General features: G+C 42.1%; 2 protein-coding genes and 1 pseudogene across 8 annotated transcripts; 2 read left to right on the top strand and 1 right to left on the bottom strand.

Moving 5' to 3' along the window:
• Positions 1 to 1,359: 1,359 nt before the first annotated feature.
• Positions 1,360 to 7,988, bottom strand: capn4 (calpain small subunit 1-like). The gene is given in 11 exon segments (NM_001124331.2): positions 1,360 to 1,712; positions 1,857 to 1,915; positions 2,023 to 2,139; positions 3,634 to 3,712; positions 4,284 to 4,352; positions 4,489 to 4,553; positions 4,701 to 4,758; positions 6,168 to 6,260; positions 7,385 to 7,421; positions 7,547 to 7,618; positions 7,922 to 7,988. Coding segments are annotated over 10 exon segments (651 nt in total). The 5' UTR covers positions 7,594 to 7,618; positions 7,922 to 7,988; the 3' UTR covers positions 1,360 to 1,685.
• Positions 7,989 to 8,253: 265 nt separating this feature from the next.
• On the top strand, positions 8,254 to 16,383 carry LOC118936429 (transmembrane protein 87A-like). Of its 7 annotated transcripts, none has more exons than XR_005039989.1 (10): positions 8,328 to 8,669; positions 9,270 to 9,358; positions 9,677 to 9,768; positions 10,029 to 10,148; positions 13,375 to 13,431; positions 13,588 to 13,659; positions 14,306 to 14,443; positions 14,532 to 14,609; positions 14,752 to 15,618; positions 16,312 to 16,383. XR_005039989.1 is itself a non-coding variant. In XM_036964998.1 (9 exons), exons 2-8 carry the CDS (start codon positions 9,328 to 9,330, stop codon positions 14,559 to 14,561), a joined length of 525 nt encoding a protein of 174 aa, XP_036820893.1. In that variant the 5' UTR covers positions 8,254 to 8,669; positions 9,270 to 9,327; the 3' UTR covers positions 14,562 to 14,609; positions 14,752 to 15,827. The 7 variants fall into 7 exon arrangements, 5 of the variants coding, with proteins under 5 accessions (XP_036820893.1, XP_036820894.1, XP_036820892.1 ...); XR_005039988.1 differs by lacking the exon at positions 16,312 to 16,383 and adding an exon at positions 15,861 to 15,999; XM_036964998.1 differs by lacking the exon at positions 16,312 to 16,383 and having other exon boundaries at positions 8,254 to 8,669; positions 9,677 to 9,753; positions 14,752 to 15,827.
• Positions 14,758 to 19,818, top strand: LOC110507493 (annotated as a pseudogene).
• Positions 19,819 to 20,191: the final 373 nt, after the last annotated feature.

Raw genomic sequence — 20,191 nt, 5'->3', positions numbered from 1 at the left:
TGTTTGCATAAAATAGACGGAGACCAGTCTTTTCAATAATAGGTAACAGAATTTATTCTCAGAGCGCGCTGCCACGTTACCACGAGCAACAGTTTATATAAAATAACATGACGTCATTTCATTGCTTAACAGAATCCCCTCCTCTCGACCGGGACAAAGGGAACTTTAAAAGTTAATTCTGACCCCCCCCTAGCACATACACAGGACACACAACACAACTTAATTAACTTTTGAACCCTCAACATTATCGATCACCACTTAGCTGACAGTTCTAACAGAAAACCTAGGAATGCACTCAGTCTTATCTAAAACACCCCAGAGCTAAGTTTCGTCGGGTTCAACCATAGGTTAACTACCTTATCTGTTTACTTAATCCACAACCCATTTCTTTCTTCCTAGTTGGAATGGTGTTCATTAACTTTAATTACTCCTTGTCCGTGTCACACAATCCCTTATGAACTCATATTGTTAATCAGATATAAAACAGAGTGTAAGTTTACTTAGTTACAGTTCCATTTAAAATGATTTGTTCAGTCATTTAGTCATAATTTTCTTAACAGTGTGTAAATCAAATTAATAGGCTGCCAAGCGTAGGCTATTAGCAGTGGTGGAAAAAGTACCCAATTGCCATACTTGAGTAAAAGTAAAGATTCCTCAATAGACAATTACTCAAATAAAAGTGAAAGTCAGCCAGTAAAATACTACTTGAGTAAAAGTCTAAAAGTATTTGGTTTTAGATATACTTAAGTATCAAAAGTATAAAATTAAAATTATTTCAAATTGCTTATATTAGGCAAACCAGACGTTTTTGTTATTTATGGATAGCCAGCGGCACACTCCAACACGCAGATATAATTTCCAAAGTGTTTTTGTTTAGTGAGTCCACCAGATCGGAGGCAGTAGGGATGACCAGGAATGTTCTCTTGATAAGTGCGTGAATTGGACCATTTTCCTATCCTGCTAAGCATTCAAAATGTAATGAGTACTTTTGGGTGTCAGGGAAAATGTATGGAGTAAAAAGCACATTATTTTCATTAGGAATGTAGTGAAGAAAAAGTAAGTTGTCAAAATTATAAATAGTAAAATACAGATACCCGCAAAATCGACTTAAGTAGTACTTTAAAGTATTTTTTACTTAAGTACTTTCCACCACTGGCTATTAGTCGGCAGAGGTGGAAGTTAAGAGGTGCTGATGAATAACTGAATAACAATCAACTTTATTCATGAATTGGTTTGTAAAAGTCTGTGAAATTACTACATTAACACAAAAAGATTAGTTATTTACAAACATGAGAGAACATTTCTTTAATGAGCAAAAGCAGAACACAGAAACTGTAATAAAAGAGATAGCTGCAAGTATTAGGTAATATTTCCCCCTTTATTGAGCACTAGAATGTATATATTACATTACATAGCAGTGTGGAATGTTTGACCAAAGGTGTGCTGCCAGAAAAAAGGAAAACACAAAAACGTTCAAATATTTGGACTGTAGAAAGTCTAGTAAAGTAAATGTGTGCTTTCCTGGTGTTTCTGCAATGCTGCTATCTAGTGATAAATTGAATGAACATTCACGACAATGATGTGTGAACATCTGTCAAACAATAACAACAATGGTAATATAAAATACAAATCTTAAAATGGAGCGAGAGATTAATGAAGGCTTTTTGTAGGCTTTCCCTGATGTTTTATGAGTACATGGTCAACTGAAGCCACTGTGGAGAAAGCAGAACACAAAAAGATGTGTGGTTATTTAGGTCTAATTTCAGTTCCTATTTCCAGTCATTCATCTTAAAAATGGTCCCTAACCCTAAACACATCGTTCAAATGCAATAAGAAAATAGTGAAACCTAATTTACCTCCTGGATGTTGACTTTGATAGTTCCATTATCATCTTTGTCCAGAGTCTTGAAAGCTCCTGAAAATGCACAAAACACTATTACTGAAGGGTAATGAAAAGGAAATAGTCTGAAATCAAGAACATAATCGGACTGAGCAGGGGAGCGTTGAGGATCAGTCACTTACGACACATAGCGTCCAGTCTGACCAGGCACCCAATGAAGTTGTCAAAGTCCATGTTGCCCTGTTCATCACTGTACCTGCGGACCATCAACTGGAAGAGCTGGTCGTTGAGAGGGAAGCCTGCACACGGACATAACAGGGGAGAGACACCAATGAGACCAAACACAAACACTACCTTTCAAGAGTGTGGGGTCACTGTTGAAAACTGTTGTTCTGATTAAAGAAGCAATAAAACTGGCCTTCTGTAGACTAGTTGAGTGTTTGGAGCGTCAGCATTTGTTGGTTGGATTACAGGCTCGAAATGGCCAGAAACAAAGCACTTCCTTCTGAAACTCGTCAGTCTATTCTTGTTCTGATAAATGAAGGCTATTCCATGTGAGAAATTGCCAAGAAACTAAAGATCTCATACAACGCTGTATACAACGCTGTGTACAACTCCCTTCACAGAACAGCGCAAACGGGCTCTAACCAGAATATAAAGAGGAGTGGGAGGCCCCGGTGCACAACTGAGCAAGAGGACAAGTACCTTTGAGTGTCTAGTTTGAGAAACAGACACCTCAAAAGTTCTCAACTGGCAGCTTCATTAAATAGTGCCAGCAAAACACCAGTCTCAATGTCAACAGTGAAGAGGCGACTCAGGGATGCTGGCCTTCCAGGCAGAGTTCCTCTGTCCAGTGTCTGTTCTTTTGCCCATCTTAATCTTTTATTGGTCAGTCTGAGATATGGATTTTTCTTTGCAACTCTGTCTAGAAGGCCAGCATCCCGGAGTTGCATCTTCACTGTTGACGTTGAGACTGGTGTTTTGCGGGTACTATTTAATAAAGCTGCCAGTTGAGAACTTATGAGGCATCTGTTTCCCAAACTAGACACTCTAATGTGCTTGTCCTCTTGCCCTGTTGTGCACCGGGGCCTCCCACTCCTCTTTCTATTCTGGTTAGCGCCAGTTTGCGCTGTTCTATGAAGGGAGTAGTACCCAGCTTTGTACGAGATCTTCAGTTTCTTGGCAATTTCTCGCATCGATTAGCCTTAATTTCTCAGAACAAGAACAGACTGTTGAGGTTCAGAAGAAAGTCTTTATTTCTGGCCATTTTGAACCTGTAATCCAACCCACAAATGCTGGTGCTCCAGATACTCAACTAGTCTAAAGGACAGTTTTATTGCTTCTTTAATCAGGACAACAGTTTCAGCTTTGCTAACATAATTGCAAAAGGGTTTTCCAATGATCAATTAGCCTTTTAAAATGACAAACTTGGATTAGCTAACACAACGTGGCATTGGAACACAGGAGTGATGATTACTGATGATGGGCCTCTGTACGCCTATGAAGATAATTCATTAGAAATCAGCTGTTTCCAGTTACAATAGTCATTTACAACATGAACAATGTCTGCACTGTATTTCTAATCAATTTGATGTTTTTTTATTGGACAAAAAATTGCTTTTCTTTCAAAAACAAGGACATTTCTAAGTGACCCCAAACTTTTGAACGGTAGTGTAGCTTTCATCAGTTATCATGGCTGATTGTTGTCACTGTTATGACACTGTTATAAAGGCCTTATGATGACAAAGAAATATGCATTTCCATGTTTCGGTTCTCATGATCTCTGAGCTCACCTGCAGCTTTGAAGGTAGCAGGAAGCTCTTGTGAGGAGATGAGCCCGGAGCGGTCCGCGTCATTTGATATGTAGATGCACTGAATCGTAGCGGAAATAAAGTTACACCGAGAGGTCAAAGTTCATCAAATCAAACTTTATTTGTCACCTACGCCGAATACAACAGGTATTACCTTACCGTGAAATGCTTACTTACACGCCCTTAACCAACAGTGCAGTTCAAAAAATAAAATTAATTATAAAAAGTAACAACGAGGCTATATACAGGGGGTACCGGTACCAAGGCAGTGTGCGGGTGGTTCAGGTTAGTCAAGGTAATTTGTACATGTAGGTAGGGGTGAAGTGACTATGCATAGATAATAAACAGCGAGTAACAGTAGTGTACAAAACAAATGGAAGGGGGGGGGGGGGGGGGGGGGGGTGTCAATGTAATAAAAAGAGTGTATTAACATAACATTTATAAAACAACATTCTTACATTAATGGAGTAAGAGGACAGTTGGAAGTTGTATGGGGTGTTATAGGAATTTCTTGCAAATACATGTAAATCATTTCTAGTTCAAAGCAAACCTTTCACAGAAATGTCCATCATTTCACACAATTGTTCATACAGTGCCGATTGTCAAAAATGTAACAAGAGGACTGAACTCACCTGCCATTTCTTGATGTTGTTCCATAAAAACTTGAACTCATGGAAACCTAGTTTTCCTGTGCTGTCGCTCTGTGTGCTCAGGGTTAAGGTAAAACTTAATATCAACTACTCTGATAGTATAGTATAGTATAGTACAGTAAAGTATAGAATAGTATAGAATAGTATAGTCCTCCATCCTAATACAGACACTGATGTGGAAGGATACGTCCATGACAGCCACCATGCTCCTGCATGACTCGATGCTAAAGCCATCAGTCTTCAGGTCACTACCTGAAATGAACACAGACAGACCACTCCTTCACTACAATACAGAATTCCCTGGAACCAGTCTTGCGCTTCGACTCCATTATGTGTGCAAGAGGTGTACAAAGACAAATATAGACACAAGCATGGTGTTTGTGTAAGAATAGGACTCACGTTTGCCAATGATCCTGTTGAGGATGTTCATCAATTCAGTGGGGCTCACCTCCATGTCCTATAATACACAGAGAGATGCAGTAAATCCTCATACGCTCTATATGCCTACATGTACTTGGGTCACAAGTCAACTCGCAAAAGGATAAGGACACTGAGACTACTTTAATGAACATATGTTTTAGGAGTACAATCATGGACCCAATGCATCGCTCTCTCTGGATTTGTGCGTGACATATTAGAACAACCTAAGTCATTTGTATCAACTTTCAGCAGACACATTTGCGGCAGGTATGTCTTCAGGTTTCATTCCATATGAATCTTGTGTCCCCCCCCCTTATGAGTAAGGCCTCAATGAGTTTGGGCTAGTCATCAGTTGAAAGTCGATCGTTGCCAGCTGAGCCTACCAGTAGAACATGTATCCACCCCTATCTAGGACTCACACAATCTACAACCCCACCCCCACAAAACCTAAACAGGCAAGAGAGCCGCCCTGTCAGACAATGGTAGGAAGCACATAGAGGAGGAACCAGTCCCTCTTCTTGTCAGTGGAATAAACCAGGGTTGGGTTGTCAGCAAACCACATCCCCGGTCTCTTACTCCACCACTGCCTGATCCAACAGCAGTGAATCATTGTGAGCAACGAGGCGCCCAATGAAGTTGTCAAAGTCCATGATGCAGTGTTCGTCACGGGAAGGAAATGTCTGTGGAGCCCTGGGCTTTAGTGACTATAACCAATGGGGCAGAATCAATGATTTAAGCCAACCGGAGCTCTTCACTGTACTCTTCCAAAAGGCTCCTATTAGTTGGTAGCAGTACATTACAGACAGCACATTTGAAGCCTCAAATTCACCATGTCTGTGTAGATGGTTGAACCACATTCTGAAGACTGGCTCCAGATTAAGCAGGGTGAATGGCTGGAGGGGAGGGGTTTGGAATGCAAACAAGACTTAACTGGGATACAAGAGGCAACAACAGGGTTACACTGATTGTGCCAGTGTATCATCAGCCCAAAAATGAAATACCATCCATGCCATGGATAGTTGGCTGCACCTACAAAAGATAATATACCACAAACAATACTGGAACTGAATTAACACACTGGTCATTGGTCTGCACTATATTACAATAAACCACTAACAGTAGGTTAATGTAAATAATTTGTACAACTATGTGTTGTCCTTGTGGAAACCCACATAACGAAACAGTCTCTTTAAAACATTCAACAACAGACCTGATTATACAATGGCACACTTATGGAAACTGAATTTGATAGCCGAAAGCCTTAGGTGAACGTCTCTCAATGACTCATAGCTGGAATCAAGAGAATCAAGAGGCACTCTTGACTTGACTTATCTGGGCTCTTTACTTCTCTGAATAGGATAGGAAAGGACAGTAGGTTTGGAGGTGCAATAGGATCAGATATGATAGTAGTAGGAGTGCATAGGTTGAAAAACAATAACTACTTACATCCCCAGCAAGTTGCTGGAACACCTTGCGGAACTGTCTCTCCTCGTCGTTCTCATTCTGCTCCGCGTAGGCCAGAGGTCTGCGTGGTGGGGGCTAGGACACAAACACAGAGTTCTGTTAACACTAACACTCACATCCCTCTTCAATGCGGTCTGGCATGCAGGACAGCAACAGTTGTGGCTCCTTTGCTCAAAAGAGTAGTGTTAACTTCTAAAACTTTCCAGTCGCCAGTGAGTGCACTATCATAAGACAACCCCTTGGGTTGTGCTGTGGCGGAGATCTTTGTGGGCTATACTCGGCCTTTTCTCAGGATGGTAAGTTGGTGGTTGAAGATATCTCTCTAGTGGTGTGGGGGCTGTGCTTCGGCAAAGTGGTTGGGGTTTTATCCTGCCTGTTTGGCCCTGTCCGGGTGTATCGTCAGATGGGGCCACAGTATCTCCCGACCCCTCCTGTCTCAGCCTCCAGTATTTATGCTGCAGTAGTTTGTGTCGGGGGGCTAGGGTCAGTCTGTTATATCTGGAGTATTTCTCCTGTCTTATCCGGTGTCCTGTGTGAATTGAAGTATGCTCTCTCTAATTCTCACTCTCTCTCTTTTTTAAAAATCTTTCTTTCTTTCTTTCTCGGAGGACCTGACCTGAGCCTCAGGACTACCTGGCCTGATGACTCCTTGCTGTCCCCAGTCCACCTGGCCGTGCTGCTGCTCCAGTTTGAACTGTTCTGCCTGCAGCTATGGAACCCTGACCTGTTCACCGGACGTGCTACCTGTCCCAGACCTGCTGTTTTCAACTCTCTAGAGACAGCAGGAGCAGTAGAGATACTCTGAATGATCGGCTTTGAAAAGCCAACTGACATTTACTCCTGAGGTGCTGACCTGTTGCACCCTCGACAACTACTGTTGACCCTGCTGGTCATCTATGAACATTTGAACATCTTGGCCATGTTCTGTTATAATCTCCACCCGGCACAGCCAGAAGAGAACTGGCCACCCCTCATAGCCTGGTTCCTCTCTAGGTTTCTTCCTAGGTTCTGGCCTTTCTAGGGAGTTTTTCCTAGCCACCGTGCTTCTACACCTGCATTGCTTGCTGTTTGGGGTTTTAGGCTGGGTGTCTGTACAGCACTTTGTGACATCAGCTGATGTAAGAAGGGCTATATAAATACATTTGATTGATTGATTGATGATGTTCTGAAGGAAAATTGGTGCTAAAGGGTTTACTCACAGGATCTGATGGCACAAATTGACCAGGGTCGATGTTGCTGTTGGAGAAAACAAGAAAGACCTATTACTATTTAATAAATGTTAGAAATGTCATGAATGAAGTCAGTATACTGACAGTGTTTGTGCGTGTGTGTGTGTGTGTCTGAAAAGGAGCCAAGCCTACCTCACAACATCCAGGATGCCACCAATGAGTCTTTTGGCCAGAAACATCTTGTGAAGGGACAGAGGCGAAAATCTACAAAAGGAGTCAAGAGAGAAACATCTGACATCAAACATCTGATCGATTAAACAAAAAGGCGACAACAGAGAGAGAAAACGAGCCATAATACAGTATGTCTGGCTGTAATAAATGTGTTATTGGTGTTGGGGCTCCCTCTGAAAACTTTTTCTCCCTGGCCTGTATTGGTAAGTAGCACAAACAGTATAACCTCTGCAGCAGATGTCAAAAGTGACGAAGAAGACAAAACAAATCAACGTCAAACAGTCTGATAAACTTGTGAAGGCAATCTGATTTCCTTAAATTGATAATAATACTTACAGGGAACAAATGCGTTGCTGAATTCGGCAGATACTGACTTGACGGCACTCCTTTTTGGTACAAACCCAATTCCGCAAGGAGTTATTTTTCAATGCATCAGAGCTCCACGCCCCTGCCCAATAGAGAAGTGCGCACCATAGGGCGAGACAGGTCGGAAGGACTCTGGGTCCTAGAACCCGTAGGGTTATGTCAAGAATAACTAGCATTTCCCTAATGATGATATTAGGGATGATGAGACTAATTCAGACGACACTTTTACAACACTTGTATTATGTTTGAGTCACATAGATTTAAAATAATGATCAATTGAGGGTACAAGTCCTAATGTTCATTGCATTAACTGATGCTGTTTTACAAAACAATGGCATAAGATTTAATGTCCTAATAAAACATTTTTTAGAATGCCATTTTTTCCTTTCGAACTATAGACCTATTTGCATAACCTACATCTTGCATGCAATGTAGATGTCTGAAACGGGGGGAAACATTTGAAAACGAAGAAGCTACGCTGTGTGAACTTGTCCAATAAGAAAGTACATTATCCTTCCCAAGTTGAAAACGTTTTCTCCGGTTTGTTGTCCACGGAAGACCGCCTACATTGTGATGTCAGACAAAGGACCCAGGCAGGATGCAGGAGCGCTCGGGAAGTTGTCGCTGTGGATTCGTCCTGGTACAAATGGCGAGCGCCATGAAAACAGTGTTATTGACCACGCACAAGACAAGACAACGTACACTGTTCACGTGTAAGGTCCGTTTACCCGGCTCTGACACTGCATTTAACGGGCGTGTAATGTGAATACAAGTTAATAAAAATGTCACTTTTATTATGCTATCAAAGCATCATAGGTAGCCTAGATAGGCTATGATATATTGTTAAGAACATTGTTTAGTTCAGCCAGATTAATCTATTTCAACAGTTGATTAAACTGTCGCAATCTACAGAAGGAGGCATTGAGACAATACTTGCCTTCGTTTTACCATTCGTGCACCATTCTGGCGACAATGTAACATTGTAACCGCTTCCACTGTATTATACGCAATGTAACACTATCATTCTCCCTTGATTAGGCCGGCCAAATGATCCTTATTTTTTTACTCTATCAGTGTTAGTCAATATGGGTTTGTTTCACGACTAGTCAATACAAGTAATAAATAGTAAGTGATCCGATCCATTCATTCATAGACATCCTGCCCCTGAGCAAATATTGAATATTGGCTCACCATCATGCCTACCTACGTTCCAACTATTCAGCTATTTTGTTCAGATCATTTAAAACCCAACAGGTTTTTAATCTAAATGTTGTCCAAATCTATTTGCAGTACTCATATGTTTGCCATTTTTTCACAGCTTGTGTTACAGGAAACTTTGAAAAAGCAGAGCTTTTTTTTCCCTCTTCACCAAGACAATGTTTAACAATACTGTCATTCAGCTAAAATGTAAGTAGGCGATAACCTTGCTTATGTTCCTGAAAGTTAGGATAAAACTCAGTTATTTACTGAACCTTGTAGAATATCATATAGCAAGAACATGATTGCCCCTTCTTCTAACTAGTATTGTAGGATGGTGTACTGTCAATGCAGGATATTTGTATGATATCATTACTGTACACAATAAGCTACTTTATAAGAGCATGTGGAGGAAGTTGTTGGGGGAGGAAGTAGTAGCCTCTAGCCCTGGCTCTGGCCCTCAGACAGGAACAGATCTGGAGAGAGCTCTGTGACTAAGTTGTTTTCATAAGATGTCTGCTGTTTCAGGGTTGACAGAACACTGTGAACCTCCGGTAAAACTCAACATCTCCTGGTGCCTAAGGAGCTCCCGCTGCTTCCACGAGGTATTTGGTCTCCACGTAAGTTCCTCTATCTCATTTAGAAACTCACTGCACTCTGAATGGGCTCATTCAGGCTGTTGTATTCCATAAACTCTCCAGCTTTTCCTTTTTTTTCAGCTAGTTCCAATTGTTCTCAATTTAACAACAGGCAATGCAAGATTTAGTGTCTCGATAGGGAGAGTAGTGTCATTCATGTTTTTTGACTGTATAGACAGTGTGGTTTGTGCAAATACTTATTAACTTACTTATTAACTTTATCATACCTGTTTGATTTGCAGCCTCTGAAGGCAGGGAGCTACTTCAGAACGACAACTGTGAAGCAGGAAGGATGCAGTGGGTTCTATGTGTTTTATCAGTACCCTGCCATTGAGTGCAAACAGCACATGACCCACAGTGAGGTACATTATATGGCAATGGAGGGTCTCATAAGAAAGTATGGTGGCACTTTATTTTATGGTACCTCAGAAATATCCCTGCATTTACATGGTCAAATATTAATTACACAGTAATGTTGTGTGCCAGACTCTACAGCTACGCCATATAATGCAATATTCAGAGATACACATCTGTCACGCCCTCACCTTAGAGATCCTTATTTATTCTATATGTTTGGTTAGGTCAGGGTTTGACTCGGGTGGGAGAATCTATGTTTTCTATTTCTTTTTGCCTAGTGATGTTCCCAATCAGAGGCAGCTGTCTATCGTTGTCTCTGATTGGGGATCATATATAAGTTGTGATTTTCCGTTAGGGTTTGTGGGGGGAGTTATTTTCTGTTTAGCTGTTTTGTTGCGTGACAGAACTAGGCACGTTTGTTTTTTCTACTTTGTTATTTTGTTGCGGTGTTCAGTTAACGCCTACCACGCTGCACGTTGGTCTCCTTCCTCAACCCACGAGAGCCGTTACAACATCTGGTTTTGTGAGATTAATAACACAGCAATGACCTTCTTTGGTTCTAAATAAGATAGCTACTAGCGAAGTTAACTTCCTATTAAATGGCAAGTAGAACTAGTGGGATCAGTATAGTGAAATAAAGTGAGGGAAAAAGCATACTACAAACAGCACAACGGTGAACATATGTTCCACCTCACTCTTTCATGTTGTCTTCCTGAGTTTGTTTGTTCACAAAAGTGTGACCTAAATATAGCAGCTCGTAACTGATCATTGTGAAGTGCTTGTAATTCTGAATAAGTGTTTTCATACATTACAGCTCATGGCGAGGCTATGTTATGGAGTTATGGAGTTCACAGCGTATCATTGTCTAATGGTTGCTACTCTGCTTTGTTTTCAGTAACAGGTCTTTCTCAACAGATTTGAGGAGCCGACTAGGCTTACTGTAAACTAAAGCTTTTTTTTCAAATTCTGTAAACTAAAGCTTTGGTTGTTTTCCTCTCAGGCTTCCATGTCTTCTCATTGGACCTCCTCAATGTCCACCTCTGGAACATCAGACTCTGAGGCCTCATCTTCACTGTCACTTTCCAACCTTGTTGAGGATGGCTTGTTGTCAGGCTCAAAAAGCCTCAAATTGGTGGCCATCTGGGCAAATTTTTCTTCCCTTGTATTGGTCAGCCTGTTGTGTGTGTTCCCAAACAAGGACCAGTTGCGCTCTGAGGTGGCTAATGTTGATGGGATTTGGAGGATGATGGAGGCAACAGGGGAAAGCGCCTCTGATCCACAAAGTCCCTTCCACCAGGTGGTGGATGAGATGTTGGTCCGACTGCCATATTGCATCTCCATCCCAAAGCCCTTGCTTGGAAGTGTACTTCACCAGACTGCAAAGAACCTTGCCCTCATCCAGGCCAAGGGGGCGAGACACGGTAGTGATGACACCATAGGCCTTGTTGATCTCTGCGCCAGACAGGATGCTCTTGCCAGCATACTTGGGGTCCAACATGTACGCTGCGGTATGTATGGGCTTCAGGCTGATGTTTTCACGCTTTTTGATGTATTTCAGAACAGCAGTTTCCTCTGCTTGGAACAACAGTGAAGTGGGCAGGGCATTACGGATTTCTTCTCTTACATCTGCAAGCAGAGTTTGAACATCAGACAGGATGGCATTGTCTCCCTCAATCCGTGCAATGTCTAGTTTCAAGTTTCAGGTTGCTTACCACTCTCTCCCAAAATACATCATCCAGGAGGATCCTCTTGATGGGGCTGTCCATATCGGCAGACTGTGATATGGGGATTTCATGGAGAGACACCTTCCCCTCCAGGAGACTGTCAAACATGATGACAACACCACCCCAATGGGTGTTGCTGGGCAGCTTCAATGTAATGCTCTTATTCTTCTCACTTTGCTTTGAGGTAGATTGCAGCTATAACTTGATGACCCTTCACATACCTAACCATTTCCTTGGCTCTCTTGTAGAGTGTATCCACTGTTTTCAGTGCCATGACATCCTTGAGGAGCAGATTCAATGCATGAGCAGCACAGCCAATGGGTATGATGTGAGGGTAGGACTCCACTTTACACAAAGCAGCATTGACTGTCACCAATACCTTCTGTGGTCCAAGGTCATTGACTGCCTTCAGCTCATCTGCAATGTAGAGACCGGTGTGTCTGTTGTCCCTTGTGTCTGTGCTCTTGTAAAATACTGGTTGAGGGGTGGAGATGATGTAGTTAATAATTCCTTGCACGCAAACATTTGACCGCCCATCAGAGATGATTTCAATACAGTCTGCTTTCTCTATGATTTACTTGAACTCTGTTGAACTCTGCATCCAGCAAATGAGTAGATAAAGCATATCTGGTTGGAAGGGTGTATGCTGGGCGACGAACATTCAGAAATCTCTTCCAATACACATTGCCTGTGAGCATCAGAGGTGAACCAGTTGCATACACAGCTCGAGCAAGACATTCATTAGCATTTCTCTGACTACGTTCCTCCATTGAGTAAAAAAAAAACGTATAATTCCAGGAGGAACATGAGCTGTTGCTATCAATAAAGGGGTCTGCTTCATCATTTTCACCTCGAATATAAGTAGAGGGACTTTTGTCAGAGGTTGCTTGTGAGCGCTGAGGGAACTTTATGCACTTGGCCAGATTCTGCGTCTTTGTTGCATTCTTCACATATGATTTGGCACAGTATTTGCAAATATACACAGCTTTTCCTTCTACATCAGCTGCAGTGAAATTTCTCCACACATCAGATAGTGCCGTGGCATTTTCCTGTAAAGATTAGAAACAAATTAGTAAAAAAAACACAAATGCAATTCCATGTACAGATAAATCGTTAAGCAGTTAGATTAAACAACTCCTTTGTAAGATAAATGTTTTAAAATAAAACGTATAGAAACAGGCGAATTAACACTCCTCAGTTAGCAGGCTCAAGTAAGCTAAAACCCACATGTTAGCAAAAACTAACTACCAGAAATTGTAAACAAGTTAGAAATGATTGAAACACTTAGCAGTAGGCTACTATTTGCTAGTTAACAAAAAATAAAGTATGTCATATGAAATATATTCACCCCACCCAGTATTGTAATCAAAACTTACCAGAATGCATGTAGCCCTTGGGCCAGACAGTGTGGGCTCAATAGCATCTCATTAGTGTGTAAGATCTTGAGAATAACACAGTAATTCACCGAGGTGTCATTGGAATGACTGTCTTTATCCCCCTGTTTTAGCCTGTCACTGTCAAGGACAAAGAGATGAGGAAAAGGAGTGCTGAGAATCGAAAGGAGGTAAATCAACTCAAACACCCTCTGATATCATAATCAAATATATGCTAAGTGTATGTAGATGTATGTGAATAAGGCGATTTGGGTCCTGTGATTCCCAGCCTAGCAACAGGCCTCCATATCAGGGAAATCAGCTTAATCATATGTTCTCTCTTTTAGACGTTTTCTGTCAAAGCAGAGGCAGCTGTGGCCACAGGCAATGCCCCAGCCCCCGCTGCAAAGAAACAAGTGGTGAGTGTTTCCTTGTCCCCTAAGAACCATGCCAGAATGAAGACACAGTTGAAGTCAGAAGTTTGCATGCACCTTAGCCAAATACATTTAAACTCAGTTTTTCACAATTCCTGACATTTAATCCTAGTAAAAAACCCTGTTTTAGGTCAGTTAGGATCACCACTTTGTGATGGCCACTCCAATACCTTGACTTTGTTGTCCTTAAGCCATTTTGCCACAACTTTGGAAGTATGCTTGGGGTCATTGTCCATTTGGAAGACCCATTTGCGACCAAGCTTTAACTTCCTGACCGATCTCTTGAGATGTCGCTTCAATATATCCACATGCTTTCCCTTCCTTGTGATGCCATCTATTTTGTGAAGTGCACCAGTCCCTCCTGCAGCAAAGCACCCTCACAACATGATGCTGCCACGGGTTTTAATGACTCCAACCTGAGTGTATGTAAACCTCCGACTTCAACTGTATGTATGGTGTACATACACATTGGCTAAACAAGCAGTGTGATTTAGATACACCAGCACACAATTTCTTGAATTGCCGTTCTTCATTTCTTGTACCGCAGGGAAAACATTTGTTCAGCTAGCTATTTCCTAATGCCTGGCTGTCTTAGACGTAGAGATCCTAAAATGTAGCTCTATGCTCCTAGACTCCCCAGCATCACTTTGATGCAATGGCTCAGACCTGGGAGGATGGCCTTACATGTTCATCATCCCACATCAAGGAGAAGAGCAGCGCCGCCACTGACTCTGTCCCACCACAGAACTGGGACATCCAACATAACGAGGTCCACCGATCACATGAAACCTGTGTCCAATACATTAAAACTGCATTAACGTATAGGCTAATATTATTATGTCCTTCACCCCCTGCAGTGGAAGTCAGTAGGAACGGGAACCCTTTGACTACATCTGTTTCAGAATGACTTATGATCGTAAGTCAATTCTGCCGTGGTAAGTTGTCTACATGGAAAACACTAGTATAATGAACACAAGTAGCTTCTAAGGTGTGGTCCTATAGGACATACTCTCTATCTTACCGGACAATACAGACTCTCTAGTTCCTTGCCAGCTCACCTAACTGTCCCTTTTGCAGTTCTACATGGTGATGTGGGTCATCTATGTGTTGCTGGGCCTGCTGTGGCCTTGGCTGTCAGCCTGCTACTGGAGAGAGCTGCTCGGGATCCAGTTCTGGATCGGCGGGGTCATCTTCCTGGGCATGCTGGGGAAGGCCGTGTACTACGCCGAGTTCCAGAGCATCCGCTATGACGGCCTCTCCGGTCAGGAGGGGGAGAGACAAGAACCTTACAGAAAAGCCACTTGATTTCACTTATGAAATGTCACTTGAAATTCACGTGATCACTTGAGAAACACGTTTTTGTCTGTAATTGGTCTTTTAAGGAAATCAACATGGGGTTTAAGTGGTCATTTTTGGTGGACACCCCTAAACACATATTTTCAGCCAATTTTGTTTTTCTACCTAAATCTTCCTGGTGGGCAAGGTTGGAATTGGGTAAAAGACAGTTGCTCCTAGTGTGGTGCTAACTGTGCTGTTGTACTCCATTTTAATAAGCTTTATTTGTGTGCTGTGTCCTCCAACAGTCCAGGGGGCAGTAGTTTTTGTGGAGATCCTTTCAGCAGTGCGGACCCTGGCCCGTGTGCTCGTCATCATCGCTCGTCTTGGTTATGGAATTGTCAAGGGAGTCAGTCCCTTCATAAGAGGTCACATTGTTAAGACAGTGGAGAGTGTTAAACTCTATTTCCAATTCTGTCTCTCTCACTGTCTCTGTCGCTCTCTCTCTGCCTGCCTGTCTCTCTTTCTCTCTCTCTCTCTCCGTAGGCCAAGGCTCAGTGCATTGATACACAGGGTGGTTGGGGTGGGACTGCTCATTTCATTTTTATTTTTACCTTTATTTTTACCTTATATTCTCCGTTGTCGAGGGAATCCTGAGGGTCAATTCGGGTAAGTCTGGTCTCTGTCCTCTCCTTTCTGATCAATATACTACCTCGGTATTCCCCAAAATATATTGTCCACCTAACTAGACTATTAAAACATGTTGATACGTTTTTGATACGAAACTAAACTAAACAATGCCATGATGCTCTTTGTTGAATATCTTCATCTTTGGCCAAAGGATGCCAGGAATCTTGTGTGTGTAGTAGTACCGTCATTCCACTGTCAGTGTTTGCCTGTCTTTCTCACAGGGTCAAGGGGGTAGTAGCAGACTACTGTGTGACATTATTCTGGCGTTCACTGACTCGTGCATTGTGTGGTGGATATCCTTTTGGAGTGGTCAGACAGAGGCCATCAGTCTGCCTGTCTGTCAGTCAGCGTGTTAATCTAGTTGTCACTGTATGCAGTTAGTCTGTCAGTATTAAGACCTCTTTTATTTTTCTCCCTCCTGGGCATGTTTGTCTTGAGCTGTGTTTCCAAAGCTTACTCAGATCTCCTCATCCCTTTTACCAGTGTCTCTCATAACTTCTCCAACAAGTTTGATTCCAACCCTCTTTGAGTGGCAGTTTGGTTATACACGGGTCCTCTTGGTGTGTATCTGTCTATCTGCATGGCTGCCTGAAGAGTATGTGATAATGTCCCCTCGCTCCCTCTGTCACTCCCCCCTGTGCTTGTATCCGTTCCCCTCTCTGTCCCTTTCAGGCTGAAGATGATCTGGTGCCGCTTGCTGCCATTCCGTTAGCTGTGCTCGACTCTACCCTCTGCTGGTGGATATCCTGTACTGTACTCCCCTTCACATCTCACTTTCTTTGAGAATTGTATTTCAAAAGGTGGGCTGTTTGTTAGCCGGGTGTGTCCTGGAGTTATGTTGGGAGTCCTTGACAGCCAATCACATCTTTATCAGCCTGGCCCAGACCATGAAGCTCCTTCGCCTCCGAAGAAACGTGGTCAAGCTTTCCTTGTATCGCCACTTTACCAACACCCTCATATTCGCCGTTATTGGTGAGGAGCTGTCTGCGGCTGTGCTACTGCAACCACTTAACAGAGACATTTCATACATAGTGTACTATACACCTTGGTGTGCCCATGATTACAAGCATTCACTAATCAAATATATTTGGCCTGTCACTGTTCTACTCTGCAGCCTCAGTAATTTTCATTATCTGGATGATGAAGACCTAGGTTTCAAAGTGATAGTCGGTGAGTAGTGTTTGTTTACTACGTTACGTAACTTTTTAAGCCACGGGTGTCCAAACACGTGCGTGTGGTTTGAGTAAAAATAATAATAATCGAACTCAATATACTGTAAAATGTCTAAAACAAAATCGAAACTGTAGAAATTATAATGAACCCACATTCATAGTTTCTTGACTGTTTCCAGCGCGCTAACAAACGAAAAGCTAGACGGTCAGAGAGCATCGGAAATAACATTTTCTTGACAATTTTGACGGCGAGGAAATATAACCAATTTTCCGCACACACACACAGTTGACCTCTAGTGAACTGGTATTTGGCATTAGATATATTATCTTTCACATTCTCTTCCTCTCCCGTCTCTTATTCACTCTCTCTTTGTATCTCTCCAGGACTGGAGGGAGCTGTGGATAGACTGCTTTCTGGCGGTTCCTCTTCTCCACCATCCTGGTCATCATGTTTCTGTGGAGGCCTTCTGCCAACAACCAGAGGTAAGAGGTCACGGCTAAACAGTTCAACACAAGGCCAAAACCCTCTCAACCAAAGTCATGTTTGTTTTTTAATCTAGGGATTGGGTTACTGGCTAGGATCTTTCAGTATGTCAACAGAGACATCTGTGGCAAAGTTGGGGTCAATTCAGGACATAAAATTGCACTTGTATGGAGAAATCCCATGTCCAAGTCAACTCAAATTGAATTGAGATGGCACTGAGCCTAAGTGGGCCACGTTCAGTAGCCAAATGTTGTCGACCGTTGCCGATAGGAATCCCATGAATAGAGCCGGCGTGATCCCTTAGTCTGTATGTCAGAGAATATTGATTGTTCCACATAGCATATGTCTATCTGAACGTTCCACAACATTGTGTCATGTTGAACGTGCCCCTGATCTGTGATGTCATGTCCTGTTCCCCTTAGATACGCCTTCAGCCCCCTAGTGGATGAGGAGCGTGACGGCGAGGCAAAGGAACAGCTGATGAATGATACATTTGGTAAGAGTCACTGCTGTTTTGGTATTTCAGTCATAGGAACACAAGTTGATACTGCATATGGTTTACTGCAGGATGAAATACAGTATCTTACCAGGTCTTGATAGGTAGTTAGACCTCTTTGGCCTAGTTGTCACACGCCCATAGTGTGTTGATAGTCTATGGGATGAATGTACCTTGGTTCTCTCTCCAAGCAGCCATTTTTGATAGAACGTAATTGACTCAGCCAACATACGGTAATCATATCTGTCTTTCTGATCCTATCCTATTTAGTGTACTTCCAGAGGGTGTGAAGACGAGGGGTCTGAAGTCCGAGACAAATGGAACAGCCAAGCCGAACAAAGTGTTAAGAGCCTCCTCCATAGCACAGCGATACCACCCATACTAAGAATATAGGCTATAAACTACATTTTCTGGCTCAGAGAAGTTGTCTTGGTGATAGGATTATTTTTTTTTCCCCAGGATGAGGATCTGAAATGGGTCGAAGAGAATATCCCATCTTCAATGGCAGATGTGTAAGTGCGAACAAATTGAAGTTGTGAAAACGTTAGAAACATTAACCATGATTGACAGTGATAATATAATCACTTTGACTAAAGTGTATTACAGGGTGGTTATTACATAGTAAGAACATTGAAACTCAACTTAATTATATCAGTTTACACTCTGTGATGTGTGAAACAAGCACAGAAAGGATAGTTGATTTTTCTGACTGAGAAGACGACTAATCCAGTTCAGCTGTAAATCAAGCCAACATATTTTCCTTTCTGTCCCAGTGCACTGCCCCCTCTACTGGACTGACGAGTTAAGACGAGGTGTTATTCCTGGTGTGAACAGCAGGTGGTGCCAGCTCCATGCTTATTAAAGAGCAGTAGCTCGTCGGGTTTACATCAGCTTGTTTATCCCTCCCTGTTTTCTTGCTGGCTTGAACAATGAGAGGGTGTGGAAGGGTGGTGTATCTTTTTAATTTTTTTTTAAACCCCACATCAAATAAAGCCATTAGGATTGTCAATGCAAGGGATATCTTTAAGATATATTTTTTGCTTCAAAATGTGAATATACTTGTATGGAAAGGGTCGTCGGTAGATCAGATCGCATGTATCTTTTCTATTAAAGCTTTTGTGAAGATCGATTGACTTCAATGTCCATCTTTGTTTTTCAGTCCACCATGTCGCCTTTGGAAAGTCATTCCAACTATGCTTTTATTTACCCACAGGAGACCATGACAACCAATTTTGAGATGTCTAAAATGGAATAGACCGAGGGAGACGATGTGCACTGCAGACAGAGACAACCCTATGTCTGTATATGAAGGATATTATCCCTTATGAGCTTTGTAAGCAGCGGTTGTAAATACGATGGGATAAACTATGACGTAATGAGCTCACTATTTTAATTTTATTTTTGAATGCCTGCTTATTTATATTTTTGTGGATATCTGGTTTATTTATTTTTTAGATTCTTTACTACAACTTGTATCTTGCCTTTCACTGTTTACATAGGTGAAGTGCGGGAATGTGATTAAATGTGTTTTTTTTTGTCCAGTATGTAGTCTTGCACTTGGCCCAGCACAATCATACACACTCCCCTACAAATCTCCCCATACACAGACTCGTTATTTTTCTTCTGATCTCTGACTGTCCCTCTCTCGCTCACTGTTATACACACACACACTGCACTACAGTCCCTGGTTCACCCTTTTCTTTCATTTTTCTACACAAGTGGCCATTAGTGACATTCCACTGATCTGTGTATCATACAGTAGCCTTTTTAAAGAGTGACTGTTTATCTAATGCTCCAGACATTATAGTCAATACACAGTGACCTGCCTGAGGGCAGAGCACCATCACTGCGTGGGTCAGAATGGATTTATTGTGTCTGTTCCCACTGATAACCACCAACTATCTGGTCAACACATCCAACAACGAGACCCCTGGGGTGTTTTATCTTACAGCTTTCACTTAGTATTTCCAACAATATTGTATTACAGTTGTGCAACATTGCCAAAAACAAATACATTTTAAGTCATATTGTGAGCTTTTGTTTGTTCCTAAAAAAATGAACTGCTAACACACATACGAAAACAACGGCGCCTTTATTTGTCCTAATTGATTTGTCATTTGGCAGAACAACAGGAATGTAATGACTGTCATGAACACCTTTAGATGGTTGAAGACCACATTCCTGGGATGGCTGTGGCTTGTGGGTAACATCCCGTTTCAGTGATGCCGCCCTGTATTTGCCTGTCACTGCAGGTTATCACTTCATGCCCATTTTGTGTCCCATTTTTCCTTTTTTAGCTAGCCTATAACGTTACATAACATGTATCTATTATGTTGGGTTAATATCTGTTATAATATGCTCTTACTGTCTGTCATCTCTATAATAACTTAATCCCAGAGA

The sequence above is a fragment of the Oncorhynchus mykiss genome, chromosome 27 (genome assembly GCF_013265735.2).
Source record: "Oncorhynchus mykiss isolate Arlee chromosome 27, USDA_OmykA_1.1, whole genome shotgun sequence".
Classification (NCBI taxonomy): domain Eukaryota; kingdom Metazoa; phylum Chordata; class Actinopteri; order Salmoniformes; family Salmonidae; genus Oncorhynchus; species Oncorhynchus mykiss.
This window is presented reverse-complemented; position numbering and strand designations above follow the sequence as displayed.